We start from the raw sequence: 25,024 nt of genomic DNA, 5'->3' as shown, positions 1-25,024 counted from the left end.
AAAATTCAGTGACTTGCTTAAAAATCACTAGAACTTTTCATGTTCCCATGGTTAAATATATTTTTTATTTTCAAAAATTCATTGCAATATAATTCACTTACCATAAAAGTCACCTTTTAAAGTGTACAATTCAGGGGCGCCTGGGTGGCTCAGTCAGGTAAGCATCTGACTTCAGCTCAGGTCATGATCTCACAGCTTGTGAGTTCAAGCCCCATATCAGGCTTTATGCTGACAGCTCAGAGCCTGGAGCCTGCTTTGGATTCTGTCTCCGTCTCTCTGCCCCTCCTACCCCCTGCGCGCGCGCACACACACACACACACACACTCACTCTCTCTCTTTCTCTTTCTCTTAAATATAAATAAACATTAAAAAATTAAAGTGTGCAATTCAGTAGTTTTTAACATATTCACAAAGTTATACAACCATCACCACTAATTCCATAACATTTTCATCACTCTCAAAAGAAACCTTGTACCCATTAGCAGTCATTCCCTCTTCCCCCTCTCTTTAGCCCCTGGCACCCACTGATCTACTTTCTGTCTTTATGGGTTTGCCTATTCTGAATATTTCACATAATTAGAATCATATAATACATGGCCTTTTATGTCTAGCTTCTTTCACTTAGCATAATGTTTTCAGGGCTCATCCATATTTAGCATGTATCAGCACTTCGTTCCTTTTTTATGGCCAAATAATATTCCGTTATATGGATTTACTGCATTTAAAATACAAATCTATTTATCAGTTAATAGACATTTGGTTTTTTTTTCCACTTTGGGAAAATGTGGCTTGATTAGCTATTTTTTAAGGTTATACATTATCTGGTTAGTGAAAGAAATATGGTAACACACATATGAGTAGACACACACATATGCATGTGTGTATGTCTTGATTCTCTTGGAAGTAGGGGAAAAGTCAGTACACTATCCCCTATGAGTAGCAAGTTCAAAATTATGGATTTTAAAGTAAGGATACCATCTTATTTCCCATATCCACAATCATTTTTAGGAATTTCAAATTGGGAAAGTATCAAAGAAATATTTTAGCTGTCTTCAGTGGCTTAAGGTGATTCAGGAAATGCTGAAATACAGAAGTTGAGTTAATTTGCATTTCATAGGGTGGTTTGATGGATGCATGCAACATACTTTAAGTTTCAGTAAAAATAAACAAATAAATAAAGGGTTAACTGAGTCAGCAAGTTTTAATTTTTGTTGTTGTTGTTTAAAACAAGTATGTTGTGATGGTGGTTTCATGTTATAAAATGTTTAAAGTCAGTTTAATCAAGTATAATAAATACTGCATGTCAGTCAATATATTATTCTCTTTTATATTTCAAATAGTTCCCATGATTTTTCCTGAATTCCAAAACGTAAACATTAAAAAAAAATTATTTTTTTAAGTTTATTTATTTTTTTTTTAGTAATCTCTACACCCAACATGGGCCTCAAATCCATGACCCTAAGACCAAGGGTCATGGGCTCTTCTGAGTGAGCCAGCCAGGTGCCCCCAAAAACATAAAGAATGTTTATCCATACAAGCCAATCTTTTTTTTTGGTGGGGGGTGTTGAGAGAGAGAGTACAAGGGGGGAAGGGACAGAGAGAGAGAATCTTTAAAAAAATTTTTTTTATGTTTATTTATTTTTGAGAGAGAGAGAGAGAGAGAGAGAGAAAGAGCATGAGCGGGGGAGGGGCAGAGAGAGGGAGACACAGAATCTGAAGCAGGCTCCAGGCTCTGAGCCATCAGCACAAGAGCCTGACGTGGGGCTTGAATTCACAGACTGCAAGATCATGACCTGAGCCGAAGTCGGACGCTTAACCTACTAAACCACCCAGGCACCCTGAGAGAATGTGTGTGTGTGTGTGTGTGTGTGTGTGTGTGTGTGTGTGTGTGTGTGTGAGACAGAGAGAGAGAGAGAGAGAGAGAGAGAGAGAGAGAGAATCTTAAGCAGGCTCTATGCCGGGCATCCCATGACCTTGAGATCATGACCTGAGCTGAAATCAAGAGTTGGATGCTTAACTGACTGAGTCACCCAGGTGCCATACCAAACTTTAATTACTGCCACTGCTCCCTATATGGTTTCCATTTTTGTTTCCTTCTTAAAATTGGGAGTCCCAGTCTGGATATCATGTTCCATTCTGAGCCTAACCAACATAGTATCACCAGTGGTATATCTTATCCCTTCATCCCTAGTTTTTAAAGTAATGATAGTAGTAATGTGCTACTGTGGGTATAGCATTTATTCATCAAGTACTTATTTTTTTTAAATTAATTTATTTATTTTGAGAGCAAAAGAGAGTGCGAGTGGGGGAGGAACAGAGAGAGAGATAGAGAATCCTAAGCAGGCTCCACACTATCAGCACAGAGCCCAATGCAGGGCTTGATCTCATGAACCGTGAGATCATGACCTGAGCCAAAATCAAGAGTTGGATGCTTAACCTATTGAACCACCCAGGTGCCCCCATTAAGTGCTTAGTGTAAATTGAAGTGCAGCCTAGTCTAAGACCCAAGCTTTGAGACAGACCTGCTCCCATCAGGAAGCAGGTCTTTATGGAAGCAGAACAGATAAAAAGACCTTGGACTGGAGACCAGTTTGCAAAAGAATGTTGTGTTGGGAAATAGGACTTCTGGCCTCTTTTTATTATTATTATTATTATTATTATTATTATTATTATTACTACTCAGATAGCATTTGTTAGATTCTCTAGGTGCCAGAGCTGTGGCAGAGTTGTTTGTAAAAATGAATGAAAGTTTAGCCCCTATCCTTGGAGAAATCACAATCCAACAAGGCAATGGGCATTTGATCTATTAATATAATACAAAGGTCTAAGAGAGGTACATGTGATACAGCTACTTCAGGCCAAGTTTTTACTCCAGACCTCATGAGTGACATCATCAAGATAATCCAATTCTGCTGTCTTAATGGAATGTATATGAAAAAAATAGAGAAGAACACGGATTTCATTTTCTCATTAGCTTGATTCTTATCCCAGAAAGGGACTAACAGCTGGCATAGAGATTCATTTAGCCTCATTTCACACAGATTATGAGTACTTGGAGCAGGACATATTTTTGTATGACAATGAGTTCTAGCAATAACAAGATTTTTAAAGTAATTGAATAATTATATTTATTTATGAATCTGGGAGTCACAACCTTTTATCCTCACTCTCATTGTTTCAGCTGAGCCAATACAAGCATGAGAATTTTAGAATAAACTTATATTTTTCTCAAGGAGCAGACCAAAGAAAAAGTTTAAATGTTTTAAAAGTTGATTTTCCCAACTGATTTTTCTTCTTAAAAAGTGATACTATCTCACAGGTAGTATTCATTCTGCTTGCTCAAAAAGGCAACAATTTTATGTAGCTTTTTTTGTTAGAACCTGCCTCAGTCTTTGATAGCAATCTTTTGTTAGACAATTCTCGTTACACAATAACACCCCTTTGTTCCACTGTCCATTAGCCACTTACTGACCACACCAGAGAAGAGACAGGAAGCAATGCCTCTTATTTGAGTTCCATTTAACACTTCAAGATCAAATGACAGATTTGGAACAAACACAAAAACACAACCAATTACACAGTTAAATCTGCAATCACTTTGAGATAGAAATTGCATCATGGAAATAGTTAACTGAAAGACAATTAAGACTTGTGTGACGATTAAAGGTAGAAACCTGTTCTGTAATTATGACTTCATATTAGTTTTAATATTTTTTTCAACATGTCTTTAAAATCATTTTGCTAATGAAAATTGGTATAGCCACTATGTAGTAGGCAAGTGACATGAAGGGGAATTGATCCAGAATTACAGCCCTACCCCTATGCTCACTCATGAACCAAGTGTGTAAATTGCTTTTTGCCACTATCCCGTATTCCCCGCACCCACCCCTTGCAACATTAAACTGCCAAACACCACCCAGGAACGGATTTCCTATTTCATCATTTAAACCCATTATCTTGTCCCCTTACTATCTTGCCAAACTGGTTTCCCTCCACTTACATTTTTGAGACATGATGTGGCAAGATAACAAGTCTAGACTCTATAAGTAGACAGTTGGGTCTTCAAGTTGAAGCAGAGGACCAAAAGCCAGTGGTCCTCTTTGTTTGCTTTTCAGTGTACTGCCTAAACTCCTCGTAATCCCAAAGAGATCCTCTAACTGCAGAGCATTTCTTTGTGTATTAAAGAGCAGACAGCAGCTGACTGATAACTGCAAGGCAAAAGACCTGCAGTTTGGGAAGAAAGAGTGCAGCAGGTTCAACTGAAGTGTTAGCCTTTGCCTAACTTGCCGATTTGGCAATGGTTAACTCGGTAAAGATGAACATAATCTCTAGAGCGTGTTCACATGTCCGGTGACGGTTGGGATCTTGGAATTGCTATTTTGAGTGAACAAGCCAGAGAGGGGCTTAGGGGGACAGAAGCCCTCTCGATTCGCTTCAGAGGATTTCTTTCACTCTATTGTGGGAATGGGAAAGTCTCCACCCATGTCCCCAATTATCTGTCCATCCACACACTTCAGAATGTTATCTTTTTAAATGTCAGGCATTTGGCCACTGGTTTACAGAGTAAGATTTATCTAGAAATGACTGTCAAGAGGAGCTTGGTGAGTAACCAGGGATAAAAGATGTTATCTCGGAAGGTTGCCATTTAGTGACATGCCCTCATTACATTATTTAGGTCATGTATCCCCGCTCTAGCATCCTCCCAAATATAGAAGATATTGAGTATGTGTCCTCAGAAAGCTGCTTGTGGTAATTGATAGTGACTTGGTAAAATGTAGACAGTGACTACTGAGAGCTCAATGGGAAAACTAGGCTGGCAACATAATGCTTGGGGTGAGTCCTGGGGCTGAAGGCACAAGATCTCTGGGAGATGATTGGCCCATTAGAAGAGTGACTGAAGATACCAATACAAATAGGGGTAAAATGGGGATGGAATTAAAAATTCCCACAGGACTGTTTTTCATTCTCCTTTCGCTTTAAATCTTTCTGATAATAATAATACACAGTTGGGGGTAGGGAGAGGGCAGGGTGTGGATTTAATCCTCCCAAAGTTGCTCAAACCACAATGAATGTTCCCAGTCAAAGCACCCTTAGCTGTTTCTAAGAAAAAGCCTCCTTATAACAGCCTCAGGAACTGATTTCAAATCCAGGGCCTTTGTCTTTCATCTCTTTGCTCTTGGGGCTCGGGGTAGTGCCACATCTGGTGGTGGTTTGTGTGAAAGGAAATAATATATATAATAGTTTCCTGTTTGGTCATTTAAACCTGTCCCTGTGCTGGACAGAATTTGACCCACTTCACTCAATAGCAACGTGTCCTGTTGCTAAAGTACCCATTATTTACAATGGCCAGCCAGCCAAAGTGACAGTGCTTTACCACCAGCCCCAAAGCTGCCCAGGCCCCTTATTCTGACCCTTACTGTTTTCATTGACACATAGAGTGTTGTTAATAGCTTAAACCAGAGACTGGGACTTATTTCTTTGGAGCATATAATTATATTTGACAAGAAACTCACAAAGTCTAGTAAGTATGGTTATCATCGTCTTCTCTTAATCCTTTTTGGAGCCAGATTCCATTTTATTCCTGAATTTTAAAAACCGTGAGCTTTATAATTTATTGTGTAACGACCGGCAACCAAAAACTAAGACACACTAATAATACAATGAAACATATTTGGTATTTTGAATTCTCTTTTTCTAATTTGACTTTGGTTTTCTTGCCCTGACCATAATTGACAGTCCTGCCCTGGAGGTTTTTCTCTTTTGTTTACTTGCAGAGGTGGCCAATTTTCTTCTCTCTGGGCATACCAATTTGTGGTACTGAATGTCTGAGAGACCATGGAATTTGTGACATTATTTCTGTATATTAGAATCTGTTCACACAGCAAACTCTTCAACTACGGAATGAGCACTGACCATCCCTAAATCTGTGCATATATTTGAGAAGAAAAAAATCCATTCTGCGGCCATCACTTGCTTTTTACTCTAGTCTCTTAAACTAATTTCAATTTCTTCTTCCTTAGAGACATTAGAAATGTATGGATACATCATTTTAGTTTGGACCTCCTGAAATGCTTATGATAAAACAGAGAGGAATGTTTGTAGTAACACAATATGATTATGGAGGACAGGAGTGAACAAACTGTGCCCCATGAGCCAAATGTAGCCAGCAGACTGTTTGTGTACGAGGTTTTTACATTTTTAAAGGGTGATGGGTTGGAGGAAAAATCAAAGAATATGGAACAGAGACTAGATGTGTCCCACAAAGTTGAAAATATTTACTATCTGGCCCTTTACAGAAAAGTTTTCTGATCTGTAGCTTGGGCTAGCATCGTTTGCTAAAGTGTAAAGCCTTACATCTCGATCAGCTGGTATCTCTTTGAACTTTAGATACAGACTGTTACTGAGTACTACCTGCTATACCAGGGCAAATTATACTATACTTATTCCAATTTACTATTTAATCGATTAGATGTTAGTACCATCTATATATTCTAATGGTTTTCAATCCTGGCTGAATTTTAAAAATCATCTGAAGAGCTTTAAAAATACTGTTGCCTAGGTGCCTACACCAGAGATCCTGATTTTAGGATCTGAAGGGGAAGCTGGGCATAGGTGTTTCCTACATTCTCTTCAGCTGATTCTAATGTTCAGGCAGGTCTGAGAACCACAGGCCTACACCATTTAGGGGTCTATTCGTGGATTAACAACTAGACCATATTCTTAGGCAGTTTTTATTTACATTGTTCATTAGAAATATAATAAAGATGCATTATACAAATTGCTCTTTAATTTCAAGACAGAAGTGTTGCTCAGGGAAATTCTGAGACAATTTTGAAATGTGAGGAGCATATGAAACAGATAATGCAGAGCCCAGAGAAATAGAATTTAAGAGATAGGAACTGAAAGGAACATGCTGGAAAAAAAGAAAAGAAAAGGAAAGGAAAGAAAAAAGAAAACCACTCAGAATTACAATACACAAATCACTGAGTAGATTTCTTGCTGTCTGGGTAAGTGTATCTATTTTCAAAAGTGCTATTAACATAAACAGAACAGTAAATCTGGGGCACCATACTTTTTTTTTTTTTTTAAGTTGTTTAGAAGAATTATATCAGTCTGCAGGTGTCACACGCAGTTACTCAGAATCAGAAAGAAGGCTGATCGGGGGTTAGAAGATCTCCATCTATCTATCTTTTTGCAACCAACCACGTCCAGGCTGTTTATTTAATACTTCCTCTTGCTAATGAAGATACTGGTTGGGGATGGGTCGGGCTTTCCCATCTCAGCATAAGACTGCAAGATTTGAACGTGCCCTGGTGCTGGCTTCACTGACCACAGCAGGTACCCCGGGCAAGAATCTGAGGTAACAACAGAGTGTGCATCAGATGTCTGATACTTTTCCTTCCAGTTTATTTCCTTTTCTCCCTCATTTACCACCGTGTTCTTTTCCCTCTTCTTTTTACATTTTTCCAAACCAGCAAGTGCGGAGGCAAGACACATCAAAGCAGAGATGGGAAGTGAAAGAGCTCTCGTTCTGGACAGATTAGCAAGCAATGTGGCAAAACGAAAAAGCTCAATGCCTCAGAAATTCATTGGTAAGAATACAACCCTTTTTTTCCTGCTGTTGTTAGCAGATAGTTTAAATGAGATAACGTAGGATGCTTATATATTACACAGGCCCTTCCTAGCTTAATCTCTGTTAAAATAAGGTAATTGGTTTTCCATTGTACACTTTTATTCTTCATGCTTCATTTTGATACCTAGGGCAAATAGAATAAGATATTTTAACTGAATAATCTTAACTCCTGAAGATGGAAGTATTTGATATCCAATTTCCTAAATGGAGTTGGTGTTAAAAATGCTGTTCCTTCCTCTTTATTCCGAATGACATATGTTGCATGACAAAGTTTGTGCAATTGACACCAGTAAGATGTTTGAAATAGCATTTCTGTAACCTTTTGTAGTTATATTTTACAAGTTGGTTCTGTAATCGTGCCCAAACTTTTTTTCATGCTCTAAAACTTACTGCCATTCTTTCTTGAATTTGATTGAGGAGTGGCTTTAAGAGAATGTGGTTGGGAGAACATGGATTTAAATAACTAGGCTGGATTCAATCATTTGTCTTACAGGAGTTAATTTTTATGCCATTGGTTTTCACATTGTCAAACAATGGAGCAGAATGAGATGGCTAAAAAATAATTATGTTCATTAAAGTGTTAGGACTGCTGAACAGCAGAGATGTTTTGCCCAACTCTCCCAGATGTTTACATAAATGTGACCATGGTATTTAAAATAGATTTGTATTTGTGAAGAGGGCAGCTGAATTGAATGTATCAGTTTTGCTATAAATTGAAATTCAGTGATACTGAACAAAAATAGTTGTCACACGAAAATAGACCTCCCTCAACACCAGTAAAATTTTAGAGGAGTGTCATTCTGTTTTTCCAAAGCTACTTGCTGCTGTTGATTTCTCACTACAGTTCTTTTGTGCTTAATCTTCCCAATAGCTTTTACAGATATTATGTACCTACCTGGTTGTTAAATCTGGTTAAATTTTATTATGGTCTAGGTCATTTTTTTACAGGCAGATATTTTATGTGAATTATAGAGATTTATTGAAAGAACTAATGTGTTTCAAAATTACCTAGCTTTGTATTTATGCTTATTTAGGTACTTATGCCTTCTTTATTTTATTTTGATTAGCTGAGAAGTTTTTGTATCCTTTTAATCACTTTAAGAATTGTGTCAGACTAAAGTTGGTGCATTTCAGTTTAGAAAGACACATCCCCCCCCCCAACCCCCATTACCATTTCCCCCCTCCCTGGTGAGAAATGTCAAGGGGCATGTAGTGACTTCCATGTGGAGTTTAGGAGCAGTGGATCAATTGTGATTCCACGGCGCAATCCTAAGACATTGCTCATATATCTTTTGAGCTTGACTCCTGTGAAGAAGTTCTGACTGGAGTCAGAACAAAGGGAGAGTATAGTTGTTATTCTATGAGTGTAATTTACCTTGTAATTTATTTTGGGGAAAGTTTTGACTCTAGAAATGGCCGTACTTGATGTGGAGAGGGACATGGAGAGAAATGGGCAAGGAAAAAAATGTGAAGTGATGCAATTTCAATCCAATTATAGTCAATGCGTTTTGGTCTAAGAGAACTAAAATATGAGAGAAGGTGCTTAGTATAGCTGCCGTACAGCAATAGTAGAGCCAAAACCCTACTTAATATAATAAAAAATATAATAAAAGTTGCTTTGTTATCTTCATGGGTTTAAGAAAACACATTTCCTGTGTTCACTTCCATGCCACTCTACTTATTACATCAGGGATCTGTTCCATTTGTTACCCTTGTGACCGGAGGATTTCCACTCCTTCATTTCCAGACTCATGAGAGATGCTTGTAGGTGCTGATTTCTCTCATCTTCTGAACCATCATTTTCTCTCTATGCTGGAATCAGGAAACCCAGTAGAGTTAGCTCTTGATTTGAGCTGAGGCAGCAACTTCAAGGCCCTGAATAACTGGGGGAAATTTTGTTTGGTAAATTGTGGTATGTAGTGCAGTAGGAAGAACACTGGATTTGAAGCCAAATCACCCAGGTTCCGATTCTAGCTCAGTCATTTCTTAACTCTGTGTGTTCAGACAAATCACATAACCTTTCTGGGCCTCTGTTTATTCATCTGTGAAATGAGGAGACTGAATAGGTGATGAAGTGATCGGGAAGGTCCCTCCCAGCTCTATCATTCTACAAGTCAGTGAGATGAATTAGCAAAGGCTGCAATTATGAATACCACTTTGTGTTTATAAACCCGTATGTGTAACTTCAGGTAACTGTTTTCTCAAGGCTGTACAGACAAGGTATTTATGTTATAAACCATATCAGATATTTTAGTTGTTTTTTTTTTTTTTTTTAGGAAGGTGTGGTTAAATCTGAGAATCTATCAAACAGCTGCATTTGGCCAACATTCATATATCTTACTGAGGGCATTGCTACTTCTTTGGCTCTTTCATCAGGAAATGGGGATAGCGCTCCTGCCATATCCATGATGTTCTTGTTCCTAAGCCCTGTTCTAATCTTCTAGCGTTAGCTTATATCTCTTCCTTTTAGAGATTATTTTTAAATAAAGGGTTTCCTTTATTTATTGAATCATTTAATGGAATCAACCTTTTTGATAGAAAACAGTAATATCAGGGAGAGAAAAGGAACATTTGGCACTGCAGTGTATGGGATGAAGAGCTACAAAACATCAGGGCTAATATTTTCTCTCCTCTTCTCTTCTGTCTCCTGTATTTCCTCTCCAAGGCACCATTTTCTGAAAAGATTCAGCTGCCAGGGAAATGGCAAAGGGTAAAGTGTGAAGGAAGAATGAGTCACTCCCTTTAATCCTTGCTGACAGTTGCACAGCACTCAGACCAACCTTTGCTTCCTTGACCTCTTGAACTATGAGGGTTAAGGTGAAGTTATACCATCAGGTCAGCCTGTTACTTTCCCAACAGGCTAGAGATAATCACCAGTAGGTAGCATCTTCCATCAATTAGAGATTAACTGAGGAAGAGGGACAGATTGGGTTAAGCTCAGGTGCATTTAGAAACACAAAGGAGGTACTTGGGTAGTTCAGTTGGTTAAGCGTCCGACTTCCGCTCAGGTCATGATCTTGCTGTCCGTGAGCTTGAGCCCCACATGAGGCTCTGTGCTGACAGCTCGGAGCCTGGAGCCTGCTTCAGATTCTGTGTCTCCCTCTCTCTCTGCCCCTCCCTTGCTCATGCTCTGTCCCTCTCTCTCCCTCAGAAATAGATAAACATTAAAAAAAATGTTTTAAAGGAAACACAAAGCATGCCTGTATTGAAGCATAGGAGTAAAATTAAATTGCCTACATAGGAGAAAAATAAAATAATTTCTTTCCTAATTCTCTAAGATGTTTTATTTCACTTTCCGTAAGATAGGACATAAATCAACACACATTCATTAGAAATCAGCATCTTTACATCATCAAAATAATTCTTAGTTGCTCTTTTCGAAGGACACGAAGGCCTCACTTTTAGCACCTAACCCTTTTAAGAGTTGTCCTTTCTCTGCATCTTATTCTCCTGTTATAAACTTGTTTGAATAGACTTCTAACTAGGCCATCTTCAAATACTTGGCTCAAAATAGAGGCCAGATTTCTCTCCTGGAGGGAGGAGGAAAATGACTACATTTCTGCATATTTCTTTTTCTGATTTTCATTCTTTCTCCAAAAACAGATGTGTTATTCCGACCAAAGTGGTTACCATAGCATCTCCTTATTATTTTTAATTTTATGTATTACTTTATTAAAGGAAGTTTTCATGTTGAAAAGAACATGAAAACAGATCTCACTCAGCCGCGGTAAACATTCTGGTGAGGTTTTGACACTTCAACAAACACCATCGATTCTCCTTGTGAAGTAACTAATGAGAAATTGTCTGCTTTGGTTAACAGAGCGACAGGAAGCAGTTTGAAAACTCGTTTCTAACAGCAAAAAGTATCTTCTCCCACCCCTTCCCAAAGGGCTGAAATCTATAATCCTTTAAACACTATAAAATCATAGCATTTTAGGGCTTGAAGGGATATCAGGAACACCCAGCGAGTTCTTTCACCAGAGGAGGAAAAATTGGAGAGATGGCGAGATGCAACTAGTAGGTGACAGAGCAGGGTCAGGGCAAGGCCTAAAATGTGCTGCAGTTCAAGGCCTTCCTTCCTTGGGAGGTCACCCCGAGCAGTGCATGTCATGTGTGCTACACCAGGGCTTTGGACAGTGGGGAGTGTAGTCATTGAAAGCTGGTGGAAGAAAAAGTCCCTGAAGAAAGGCAATCATTCTCCCTCGAGGGTGTGTTTTCTTGAGAAAAGAAGTCTTCCCCTGGTGACTCCATCAGGACCGATGACATCCAATAGTACCTCTCACAGAGGACAAGGCTTCTGCAACAACAAAACAGTCTCCAGCTCAGTTTTCCTCACTGCCACCCCCATCACTCTCTCTCTGTTTGCTCCCCTTCTTGCCTGTTCTGTGGCTCCCCACTGCTTTCCTCCTCCTGGAAGAAATGTTAGTCACTTTGGTCTCATTTAGATTGAGATCAGAGCCATCATCTCATCAGATATTCCATTTACCCTACTTACCTGCCCCCCTCCCTTTTTTTGACATGTACTTGCAGTAAGAGTAAGCGATAATATGCATGGGATATGGTATGAAGGTAGTGGCAAATACATTTCAGTGACTTGAAGAAACTTCAAAAGAAAACCTGAATATTTCACATCACCCCTCATGATGACTGTAATAGTAGAAATGTGTTATTTTCCTAAAGTTCAAATCATTCCCCCCCATCTTCAAAAAAACCTTTCAGTGGCTTCCCAATGGAATAAAATCTGAACCACCCAGGTGTTCTGAGCCTTGCACAATCTGTCTCCAAGTTACCTTTTCTCATTTTATCATTTCAGCCAAGTAATCTTTTAATTCAGCCACAGTGAACTACTTCCACTTCTGTGTAATACTTTCCCTCTTATATGTAATGGTTCTGTCCATGCTGTCTGTCTGGAATACCATCACTCACATCTGCCTTTAGAAGTACACATGGTCAGGGGGCACCTGGGTGGCTCAGTCGGTTAAGCATCTGATTTTGGCCCAGGTCATGATCTCACAGTTTTTGAGTTCAAGCCCCACATCGGGCTCCGTGCTGACAGCTCAGAGCCTGGAGCCTGCTTCGGATTCTGTGTCTCCCCCTCTCTCTACCCCTCCCCTGCTCATGCTCTGTGTCTCTCTGTCTCTCAATAATAAATAAATGTTAAAAAAAATAAAAAATAAATAAATAAAAGAAGTACACATGGTCAGGAGGTGCCTGGGTGGTTCAGTCGGTTAAGTTTCTGATTTTGGCTCAGGTCATGCATGATTTCTTGGTTCTTGAGATCAAGCCCCTCATTGGGCTTACTGTTGTCAGTGCTGAGTCTGCTTGGGATTTTCCCTCTGTCTGTCCCCCACTCTTGTACTCTCACTTGTGTGGTGCTCTCTCTCTCAAAATAAATAAATAAACAAAAACAACAAAAAAAAGCACACACATGGTCTATATTCGCATAGTCTCCTGAGTCCTCTTTACTCTGTTCTCCCCCTGCACTCAAGGCAAGCTTAAAACAGTTTGGTGATATATAGAACTGTCTTCACCACAATCACTGCCACCACCTCAGATAACAAGGAGACTTTAAAGAACAGAGGCGCCTGAGTGGCTCAATCAGTTAAGCATCTGACTTTGGCTCAGGTCATGATCTCTCAGTCCTTGAATTTGAGCCTCACATCGGACTCTGTGCTGACAGCTCAGAGCCTGGAGCCTGCTTCAGATTCTGTGTCACCCTCTCTCTCTGCCCTTCCCCTGCTTGTGCTCTGTCTCTGTCTCTGTCTCTCTCTCAAAAATAAATAAACATTTAAAAAATTTTTTTAAATAAAGAATAGATTAATATTTGTCTCACATTACATGACATAATTGAGAAGCTGTCCATATTATTCTCTTTACTCTCTTGACTACTGTATGCTTTGTATTAGGGGTACTGATTTGTAATGAAATTGCATAAATGCTACATTTCCTATTGGATTGCAATTATGTTTATATTCCTCAAAGCACGTAACATGGTGTGAGGCTAATAATAATAATAATAATAATAATAAATGATCTACCACTTATTAAGTGTTTACATTTGCCAGGCATTCTTTTAAGCACTTACAGATACAACAATTCTGTGCATCATAGATATTTCTTGAATGCACGTTGCTGGTCCATTTGGAATAAAGCACAGTTGCTGGTCCACTGCTTATGGGAACCACCCCAGCAGAGAATCTGAAGTCACTGTCCATGGTGGGATTGTGCAGCCATGGGCAAGGTAGCATCCAGGAAACAGCAGTTAATGCTCATGGACAGATATATTTAGGCCCTTAGATTGCATCCTAGTTCTCCATTTACTGACTAATCGACCTTAGCAAATTAACCTGTTTGTAGGTTAGGTTCTTCATCTGACTAAGAGATGCTAATTCACCTTAGGCAAATGAGACAATATACAAAAAGTACCTAGGACAGCACTGGGTATATAGTAAGGGCTCAATAAATAGTAGCTATTCCTTTTAGTATTATATATAAGGCACAGGGCTAGGTAGTGTGAAGTATAAAACCCAGAAGTAGGGGCGCCTGGGTGGCTCAGTCGGTTAAGCGTCCGACTTTGGCTCAGGTCATGATCTCACGGTTCATGGGTTCAAGCCCCACGTCGGGCTCTGTGCTGACAGCTCGGAGCCTGGAGCCTGCTTCAGATTCTGTGTCTCCCTCTCTCTCTGCCCCTCCCCTGCTCATACTCTGTCTCTCTCTGTCTCAAAAATAAATAAAAATATTAAAAAAATAAAAATTAAAAAAACCCAGAAGTAAACAGATTAGTGTGGTGGGTATTGCTTGGCCCCAAAGGCAGAGGTCTAAATCCGTGTGCTCAGCTAAGTCCCTTTTAGCTCTAGGCTGTGATTCTGTCTGTACTTTCAAGTTGGCACTTCGAAGCCAACAACCATATGCCCTCACCACATCGCAGCAATTCAGGTCAGGCAGTTGCTCAGTTTAGAGTTACCAAAGCCTAGATGGTAGGGATTGAGGGATTGACACCTTTAAAAGGAAACACGGGTAAGTAATGGCCCAACCAGGCAGCCTTGGTTCCTAAACTCAGAACTTGTTGCTGCCATTTGTACTTTCATCAGAAGGAAACCTCTAATTCAGCCTGAAGCTGCTATCATTAATCATTCAAAGGTGTGGTACGATTTTGACTACAAGCTGGACTAGAGGCTCTGTGCAGGTTTGGGAGAAGTTACACTCTTGTGGTTTGACTAACCTTTTTTATGAGTATGTTACTAAAGAAACGTGAGCTGTTGGCTTTTCAATTACTGTAGCTTACCCCTTCTGAGTTTCATACACATTGAGTCATCGTGTCTACAGGTGACTGATAATCATCTGCACTACTCAAGTTACCGTAACTCAGAGATGAGGGGATCTGATGATTGTAGGTTGCGTGCACGTGAAGATCTGAGGCTCTCCCATCTTCACAATGAACAATGGTCTGTGTTAACCACAGAACTCAGTCACATATTTCCACTCATCCAAGGGTTTATTTCCCTCTTACTGTTTTGCCTCTTACAACTTTAGCACTCAGCTGTTTTCTGACATGTGCTGCAGGTGGTATAGACTCTGAAACTGTAGGCCTAGTTCAGTAAAGCGAACTCTTGGGAGAAAGGATAAAAGCTGAGTTTATGATGTGCCTACCCCACCCCGGAAACTTTCTGGAACCTCTCTGTTAGGTGAAAAGATAAAAAAGGTTCTCACGGACCCCTGGTATCTGGGGAGTTGAGTAGAACCAGCCACACTGGAAAATCATCGATGACCTTGAAAAGGCCAGGAAACCAAAGTTCATCATTTCTGTGTCACGTTCAGGAGAATGAATATTTGTGACCTTAGCTGGCTTTCATGTTCTCAGCCTCATTCTTTCAAACAGCTTTGATCAAAGATATATTCAATCTGGAAGCTGAAAATAAGAACCACTGATGACTTTGGCAAAGGTCTACTTTTCTGTTGCTTTTTATTGAGTTGCCAAAGCAGGGTGTTTCTCTTTGCATATTTTTTCTCTCAGGTATTTGTCTAGAAACTATCATGTTGGCCTTAAGGTAGTGGGGATGCAGGACAAATCCGTCTGATTCCATTAGATCTTCTAGCTGCTCTTTCTGGCTCCCATTTCTCACTGTTCTGGTCTATCTTACACTTTGCTGTTCCATTAATATCCTGAAAATAAAATTTTGACCCAAGCCTCCCTTGCTCAAGGGCATGTGGCAGTTTGTTCTTTGTTCAAATCCAAATCCAATTTCAGAATGCCCATCGTTTGGTTTCACCATGTGTTATCTTTTTTCAGTATCTCCCCAAATGTGGAATGCAAAATGCCAGGAGGCCCATGGGGCAAGAAAATTGTTTTGTTTTTTAGTTCTCTCTCAATCTTCTTGATTATACCAAAGGAAAAAGGTTTAGACTTAATTTGATGTTAGATTTCATTAATACTGATCTCACACTTGGCAATCTCTGTTTTTAGCAGACAGAGGGGATCTTTGTTTCCAAGTAGTCACAGTATCTGATCAAAACTTAAGTAAATAGCTCTATTTCATTGTCTTTATTTTTCATAACTACCTTCTATTTGCGGTAAGTGATTCTGGTTTTCCATTTGTGTTAGTAATATAAAGTTTACTTAAAAAGCAAACTTGCAGGGTGCCTGGGTGGCTCCATCGGTTAAGTGTCAGACTTAGGCTCAGGCCATGATCTCACGGTTCGTGTTTTTGAGCCCTGCGTTGCGCTCTGTACTGATAGCTCAGATAGCTGGAGCCTGCTTTGGATTCTGTGTCTCTGTCTCTCTGCCCCTCGCCTGCTTCTCTCTCTTTCTTTCTCTTTCTCTCTCTCTCTCTCTCTCTCTCTCTCTCTCTCTCTCTCTCTCAAGGTAAATAAACATAGGGGGCCTGGGTGGCTCAGTCGGTTGAGTGTCCGACTTCAGCTCAGGTCATGATCTTGCGGTTCGTGGGTTCAAGCCCCGCGTTGGGCTCTGTGCTGACAGCTCGGAGCCTGGAGCCTGCTTAGGATTCTGTGTCCCCCTCTCTCTCCACCCCACCCCACCCCTGCTTGTGCTCTGTCTCTGTCTTTCAAAAATGAATAAACATTAAAAAAAAAGGTAAATAAACATGAAAAAAAGAAAGAAAGAAAGAAGAAGCAAACTCAGGGCACCTAGGTGACTTGGTCAGTTAGACATTCAACTCTTGATTTCGGCTTGGGTCATTATCTCAGGTTCATGAGATAGAACCCCACATCAGGCTCCATGCTTCTAGAGCAGAGCCTGCTTGGGATTCTCTCTCTCTCTCTCTCTCTCTCTCTCTCTCTCTCTCTCCCCCCCTCTCTGCCCCTCCCCCACTGGCACACGGGCACACACACTCTCCCTTTCAAAATAAATAAACATTTTTAAAAGAAAATTCATTTTAGCAAAAAAAAAAAAAAAAAAAACAGAGAAAGAAAAGGCAAGCTGATTCCAACAAAACAAAAAGTCCTAACATTTACCAAGTGCTTTCTATGTACCAGGCATTTTTCTAGGCACTTCCCAGTGACCCTGGGTGGCAGATACAATTATTATCCCCATTATACATGAGGACATGGAGCCATAGACATGTTAAGTAACTTGCCCAAGGTCACACAATGGGTAACTGATGAGCCAGCATCAGATCCAGTCCCATCTGGCCCTATTGCCCAGGCACTCAACCACCACACCACCCTGAGGTGCCAGTATTGCAGAACGTGAGGGAATAAGTGAAGTTTCAGAAATGCTGTATTTCATTCTTCCTGAAGGAGAGCTACAGCCATACTCTCTTACTGTTCCCTGCTTGTGTCCTGTGTAGTCCCACTTCTCTGCCTTCTGTCATGCTCCTCCCTCAATTAGGATGTCTCATCAACCTCTCTGAAAAGCTACGTCATACCAGTTCATCAAGACCCTTCTCAAAATCTGGGTTTTCCAAGAAAGCTTTCCCTGCCCCAGGTACTCTTGAATGTTTTTCATTCCCTTAACACTTAAATAGACAATTTCTACCAGACTGCCTTACCCTTGCCTTATAATTCTTTTTACAGAAGATGTGTACTCCCCTACTTAACTGCCTTAAGCATGGCATTTAGAATAAAATCAAAGACCTCCATAGAGCAGGGCTGTCCTTTCATGACTTCTAACATTTATTTTTCTCTGCTTCCATGCATACAGGTCTTGTTTCTCTCCCACCAGTTTGGAGACAGCTCAAGAACAGAAACTAGTTCTTCCAATTCTTCTGTTTTCTTGAATTCTTTCATTACTGGACCCTTTACTGTACGGCAGGGACAAGCTTTGGAACCATAACATGCCTAGGGAATGTTACGGAAGAGAGGATCTGGTTCAGCATATCCCCCCAGAATCTAGTGTCTACAAAATAAAAAAGCATCAGCAATACCTTAGCCTCACTTTCAGTGCTTGACACATCCACCCGTTCTCTCTTCCCTCTACCAGCCACTCACTGCTGAGCACATCTGCCATCACTGCAGACCCTGCTCCTGCCTTCCCTGTGGCCAGAGAGCCTCTATTTTCTAACACACAACACCCACACCCCAAAGGTGGCTAAACTCTGTTTTCAGAATTTCTCAGCAGTTTGACAGGAGCAGTAGGACAGGGTGACCACAAATACATTTTTCAGTTAAGTGTGAGATAGGTCCTAATGATCACCTGTGTATCAGTGATACATTTTTTTTTTTCAAACAAAAGCATGACATACTTTATGAAAGGAATAAAGACTGTGATCTTTCATCAAGAAAGCTTTTCTAAAACTTTCTACATTTGAAGTTCATTTACTTAAATCTCAGTCTGGTGACAATTTGTTTGGGGAGTGGTAAGTTGGAGGTTTGGGGGCTACTTTTTCTGCCCCTGTAGCTATTTAAAAAGCTGCAGAGGCTAGTTGCTGAGCATCCCCGCTGTTTGCAGCACTTCCGTTCCCCTGGCTCTCTAGTATTACAAGCAAAATAAGAGTTTGGGAATTGATTGGGTTGAGAGTCCAGGAACAGTAGAAGTGCCATGCTCCTGCACAGTGGTAGCTCCCCAGCCTTCCGTGAACCCTGCCCCAGTGTCCTCTTGCTTCTTTTTCTCTCCTTTTCTCCAGTGTCCCCTCTGATGTGAGCAATGGAAACAGTTCACGTTGTAGCCTCAACTTAATGACATCTCTGACATTCCCTTTTGTCTGCCTGCTTAATTTATTTTGACTGTCCAAACATGTACTGTCAGCCACTGTCCCTTGAGACTTCAGCACCCATTGGAGCCATTCTGCCTGGGCCGGGTGTTCTTTTTTTTTTTTTTTTTTTTTAATGTTTATTTATTTTTGAGAGAGAGAGAGACAGAGCGTGAGTGGGGGAGGAGCAGAGAGAGAAGGAGACACAGTATCCAAAGAAAGGTCCAGGCTCTGAGCTGTGAGCACAGAGCCTGATGCGGGGCTCGAACCCACGAATCGTGAGATAATGACCTGCCGAAGTCGAATGCTTAACTCACTGAGCCTCCCAGGCGCCCCAGGGCTGGGTGTTCTTGAGCAGGTGGCACATCCTTCCTCCCTTTTCAAGGACTCTGGAAAATCATTTTACAAACTCTCTGCCCGTGTGTTCTTCCTCGTGTAATTATTTCTTTCACTTGTTCTAGGTGAGAAGCGCCACTGTTTTGACGTCAACTATAATCCCGGCTATATGTACGAGAAAGAGAGTGAGATGATACAGACCCGGATGATGGACCAAGCCATCAATAATGCCATCAGCTATCTCGGTGCAGAAGCCCTGCGCCCCTTAGTCCAGACACCACCTGCTCCCACCTCTGAGATGGTTCCAGTTATCAGCAGCATGTATCCCATAGCCCTCACCCGTGCGGAGATGCCAAATGGTGCCCCCCAGGACCTGGAAAAGAAGAATATCCACCTGCCAGAGAAGAGCCTGCCTTCTGAAAGAGGCCTCTCCCCCAACAATAGTGGCCATGACTCCACAGACACTGATAGCAACCATGAAGAACGCCAGAATCACATCTACCAGCAAAATCACATGGTCCCTCCCCGGGTCCGCAATGGGATGCCACTTCTGAAGGAAATCCCCCGCTCTTATGAACTCCTCAAGCCCCCACCCATCTGTCCAAGAGACTCCATCAAAGTGATCAACAAAGAAGGGGAGGTGATGGATGTGTATCGATGTGACCACTGTCGAGTCCTCTTCCTGGATTATGTGATGTTCACTATTCACATGGGTTGCCATGGCTTTCGTGACCCTTTTGAGTGTAACATGTGTGGATATCGAAGCCATGATCGGTATGAGTTCTCATCTCACATAGCCAGAGGAGAGCACAGAGCCATGCTGAAGTGAACATCTGGTCTCCAAGATGATTTACGCCTGAGCATTCAACATAATTTGTAAAAACCGACACCCCACCTAACGAATTATTCTCCAAACTCATTTCCAAACTCCCTTCCATACCATTTTTAGTGTCCAAAGAGTCATGTTCACATGGGCAACAGGGAAATGCTGTCTTCATTCAGAAATTGTTTGCAGATAATATCATGTTATCATTTTTGTTAAACCTTTGTTTTCTCATTAGGGACTTGAATTTTTATGATATTTAAAAGCCAGTGAAGTATTTGGTCATTATCTTTTGCAGCAATGGAACAAGCAGTCCTTGGAGTTTGTTACCATTCAAAAGAATCCCCCAGTTGTGCTGCAAGAGACATTCTTTCTGAGACACACAGATACATCAGCCATATGTGGAAAAGCATTTTGGTCATCTGCCTAGGTCCACAAAGAAGAAGAGCTCACCAGCTAACCTGGCTCGGAAGCCATGCCCTTCTGTACTTAACACAGGCTGAAAGTCTAGGATATAGTCTCCTCATCCCAAATTATACTCTAATGGTAAGGAAAAGAACAGCCATAAAACAAGTATCTGTTACCAGTAACTGAAGACTGAAGTCTCTAGGCAGCAGACCCATTTCTTAGCACACAAGGGGAAAAAAATCAAGTCATCCAATGATACTTCTGCCTCTACCATTTAACCTTCCCATCATCGATTAAAAGTTGCTTTGGTTTAAACCAGCCATGAATAGGAGAAATTCTATATCAGAAGAACGGATGGCTTTAAACATAGACCATGATTGAAACTCCAGGAAGTTGTCAGCTTTGGACGATGGCATCCATTTCCTATGATCAAGACTGGCAGAACTGGGCTCTGAGGGGGAAACGGTTCAGAAGCACCATGGGGCAGTGAGGGGGGTGGGTAGTTACCTAAAAGTTCTTGGTCTCCTTCATGGAGCATTAGTGTACAGACACTTACCAATGATTTCTTTTTTTTGACAAAACACCACCAAAGAATCCAAAATGAGTGACTTAGTCTCCCCCTCCCCACAGGAGAGGAATCAGGGACAGATGTCATGTGTGTTGTTTGGGTCTTTGATGAGCTTCCTGACGGGGTGAGGAGAGGCAACTCTGCTGACAGGTTCTCCTTGATCAAGCAGGGTGGGTTTCTCTCTCCATTTTAAGTGGAGCTGCTGTATGCCACGAAAACTCCTGAAAGATCTTGATTCTGCACATGTATCGGTCAGCTTTGTCATCTGTTATGGGAAATACGCTATCAAGGGAGAGTTCAGGGATAACTGTAAAATTAGTATTGCAATAGGGGTCACGAAATCTGTTTGTGAATTCCATATTGGCTGCTAATTAGCTGTATGACTTTGGGCAAATCACTTAACTCTTAAAACTAAGTTTCTTCAACCATAAAGTAGCAGTTGGGTTTATACATTCTCTAAGGTCCCTTCCAGCTTTAAATGTATGCGATTATGCTGTAACCACAGTTACTTTTTAGACCTCTTAATGCATGGGTATTAAGCAGAAGAGTATGTATATGAATATCTGTTTCACATTGCTTTGGTGTGAAAATGGTAGTGTTGTTAAATTTTTCCTTTGACCACTGAGTTGTGAATGTGAAGAGGATGGTGGGGAGGAACAAAAAACAGGAAGGTATTTTGATCTTGCCCCAAAGTATATACACAAAGTGGCACCTGCAGCTGCTTGCCAAAGCCTTTTTTTCTCTCTCTCTCTCCTTTTTAAGAACTGGTGTTAGCGAAAATAAATTCTGCTTCCAGGGACAACTTCATGGAGCCTAGTTACACATTAAGAGTCAGCTTTGTGCACCTTTCTACCAGAGCCAAGAATCCCCAATTCCTGGTAGATTAGTGTTTTATGTATCTGCCTTGATATTTCGAAAGGGCTTAGGCATTAGACTTCAACTCAACTAATTTATGTGCTGCCAGTAATTAAAATGTTCCACCTCAGACTGCACAAATGGCTTATCCTTCTTTGTAGCATGGCGTCTGTCTCAGGGAAAAAAAAAGACTTTGTGAAATTCCATGGTAACAGTCCCAACATGTCTGAGATTTCAGCTAAAAGACTAGACGTATTTCAGTGCGTAGTCTTCACTATGTTTCCGTAATCCTAGACCCCAAGCTACGCCAGGTTGCTTACACCCGTTGTGGCCGAGGAGCTGCTTATTATACTCTTGAAATGCCGCACATCCTGTTGGCTCTTCAGGGGACAAAAGAAAGACTATTTGGAAGCAAGAATTAGTAGGAGAGAAAGCTTGGGAAAGCGGGCATTTCCACCAGATTAGTGGGAAAGTCCTTCTGCAGAAGCCAACTCTTGCACCTTAAGAGTGAAAGAGGCCCATCCCACTAACCTAGGGACTTTTGTGTAGATATGACCCTCATTTTCCCTGTGACTAATAGATTTTCTAAATGATTTCTATTCTTCTGAGGTCAGTCTTCTGAGTGGGGTGGCCACTCAGAAATGCTACTTTCACTGTAGCATTCTGGGCCTAGATTGGGACACACCGAGTCCGGAGAAAATCTGCATGTACAAACTGCATATTCTTAAATCTTAAAGTCGAACCAGTTAATATGTAGTAGTGGTTGTCACCACACAGGTGAATATTTCCTTCTGTAGGCACTCCTTATACCAATTAATGTCCCTGCCCACCGCTTGCTGGTAAAGAGGGTAAAGGAGAATCTTAGCAAGATTGCTTAGTGAGAAGGGCAGAATCAGGATTCACGTTCAACCATGTTGGACAGTGAGATCTCCTTTCCCAGCCAGAGTCCCTCTGAACATGAACGTTGTGGGTCTTCGCTCATCTTCATTTCCCACCACACACCCAGGAGGCCACAATCTGAGGAACAGCCAACCCCATGGAAAGTTCCCTTGCAGCCAAGGTGACAGAATTGGGGTGAGGCGGAAAAGGAAGAGAACTGGCTCTCCAGATGTTCCTTACCACCACTTGAATCATTGCACAGGTATTTCCTAACGACATAGAACTAAACAGAAGTTATCTCCCCCATTACCCTCCACCACCATCACCAAGGACAAAAAGACATTAATAAATCTATCAGTCTTGGGGCACCTGAGTGGCTCAGTCAATTGAGCATCCAACCCTCGGTTTTGGCTCAGGTCATGGTCTTGCAGTTTGTGAGTTCAAGCCCTGCATCAGGCTCCACGCTGACAGCCTGCTTGGGATCTCTCTCTCCCTCTCTCTCTGCCCCTCCCATGCTCATTCTCTCCGTCTCTCTTGAAATAAATAAATAAACTTAAAATTTTTTTACATAGGGGCGCCTGGGTGGCGCAGTCGGTTAAGCGCCCGACTTCAGCCAGGTCACGATCTCGCGGTCCATGGGTTCGAGCCCCGCGTCAGGCTCTGGGCTGATGGCTCGGAGCCTGGAGCCTGTTTCCGATTCTGTGTCTCCCTCTCTCTCTGACCCTCCCCCGTTCATGCTCTGTCTCTCTCTGTCCCAAAAATAAATAAATGTTGAAATTTTTTTACATAAATAAATCTACCAGTCTTTAGATTCTTTAAGTCATTCTCCCCAAAAGATATTTGCCTTGACACAGATAAGCTAACTAATCTTATGCCTTGTTACCTATTTTGAGCTGTTCCTGACTCAGCTTCTGATTTTGTCAGTGACAAAATTTCTCACCTTTCAAATGCAGTGCTTAACATTTGCTAGGCCCATACTCATAGTGGTGGCCCAGATATAATATGACCTCAGATTTCTTTTGCAAAGAAAAAGGTCTGAAAACACAGAATTTTGCTTAGTTGAAACACTGTGTTATGAACAAATCTCACACTGACATGAAGTTTTTCCAAGTAGTCTCTGTATCACTATTCTTATTCTCCTCCTCTGCTTTTTCCCCTCTGATAAATGTGAGGTTTAATGTGTTTTAAGGGAAAAAGCAATACTGCTGATAAATATCCCAGCACAGACACAGTAAGACCGTAATGGAAATGTTAAATGCTTAGAGTCCTAACTTTAAAATGTACCCCACAGAGAACAGGTCTGTTGGTCTCCAGTGGAGATTTGGAAACTCCAGGCCACTCAACATTTGAATCCTCAGAGATAGCCAACCTCTTTCACAAGGGCTTGGAATTGAGATTTATGAGCTCAAGAAGAGAAAGAAAGGGGAGTGATAAAAATTTTGCCCTAGGAAGTAGCATCCAGTTGTGCAGAAGAGATACTTCTCCTTTAAAGAATTGGGAGCTAATTTTTTAGGTTCAGACAGTACAGTTCAGAGAACTCTCTATAAGCAGAGTTCAGAAAAGCGGAATGGATTTGAAACTTCCGTGCCTGTGAAGAAGACAATTTTGGCCTGAAACCAAAGGCTAGAACTGGGCCACTCTAGGAAAAGGATGCTGTTCTCTAAAGATAAAGGACTGACTGGTTCTGCAAATAATCAGTGAACCCAGGGCTGGGCACTGCCTCTAAAGACCGTGGACTCAGAAGAGCCTGGAAAAGAAGCGTAGGCTTTAGACTTGTGTGAGCTCAGAATACAAGACTGTAGCTCCATTCACCCCAACTGTAGATAGTGTGTACCCCACCATGCCATCAACATGATAAACAGGTCTTTGCACTTTGAAAAAGTTGAATGCAAGTTTCCTCCGAATATTACAAGAGTGGACTGCTGAATATTCATATCGATTGAGCTGTTCTTTGAAAACGGAATGTTAATGTCTTGATTAAAAAATGTAAGGACAGAATATCTACCTCCCAAGGATGTTATGAAGTTTTATGTAATTTTGTCTATGGGGTGATGTTACTGTTTTTTTTTGGGGGGGGGGGGATTATGTTGGATGGTTACAAATTTTCCACTACGTGTACTGTATGTGGATTTAAAGACATGGAGATATTCCAAGGCCATACTAGGACCACAGTTCAGTCATTCAGTAGCCAGTGGAGGCATGTGATCTCTAGCACAGTCTCCTTCATGCTATTTTAATTCATAAGAGTAAAGAATATGCTGAATATTAAAACCAATATGAGTTAACCACATGCTACAGACACTTCACGGCACTGCAGCCAGGAAAGTAGAATGGCTTTGCTCCCTCCCTGTCTCATGAGCTCTTGACTATTAACT

The 25,024-nt window shown here is 41.1% G+C and overlaps 1 protein-coding gene across 5 annotated transcripts in view; it reads left to right on the top strand.

The window, feature by feature from the left end:
• The window catches only part of IKZF3 (IKAROS family zinc finger 3), a 92,219-nt gene extending 70,312 nt beyond the window's left edge, over positions 1-21,907 (top strand). For 4 of the 5 annotated variants that reach the window (XM_045044264.1, XM_045044263.1, XM_019817824.3 and 1 more), the window contains exons 7-8: positions 7,476-7,592; positions 19,242-21,907. In XM_045044264.1, coding sequence (XP_044900199.1) covers positions 7,476-7,592; positions 19,242-19,945 — 821 coding nt within the window. In that variant the 3' untranslated portion in view covers positions 19,946-21,907. Of the gene's footprint in view, positions 1-7,099; positions 7,361-7,475; positions 7,593-19,241 lie in introns of those variants that run through there. The other variant, XM_006940304.5, reaches the window with a different exon arrangement.
• The last annotated feature ends 3,117 nt before the right edge of the window (positions 21,908-25,024 follow it).

The sequence above is a fragment of the Felis catus genome, chromosome E1 (genome assembly GCF_018350175.1).
Source record: "Felis catus isolate Fca126 chromosome E1, F.catus_Fca126_mat1.0, whole genome shotgun sequence".
Lineage (NCBI taxonomy): Eukaryota > Metazoa > Chordata > Mammalia > Carnivora > Felidae > Felis > Felis catus.
Note: the sequence above shows the minus strand (reverse complement) of the source record. Positions and strands in the feature narration are given on the sequence as shown.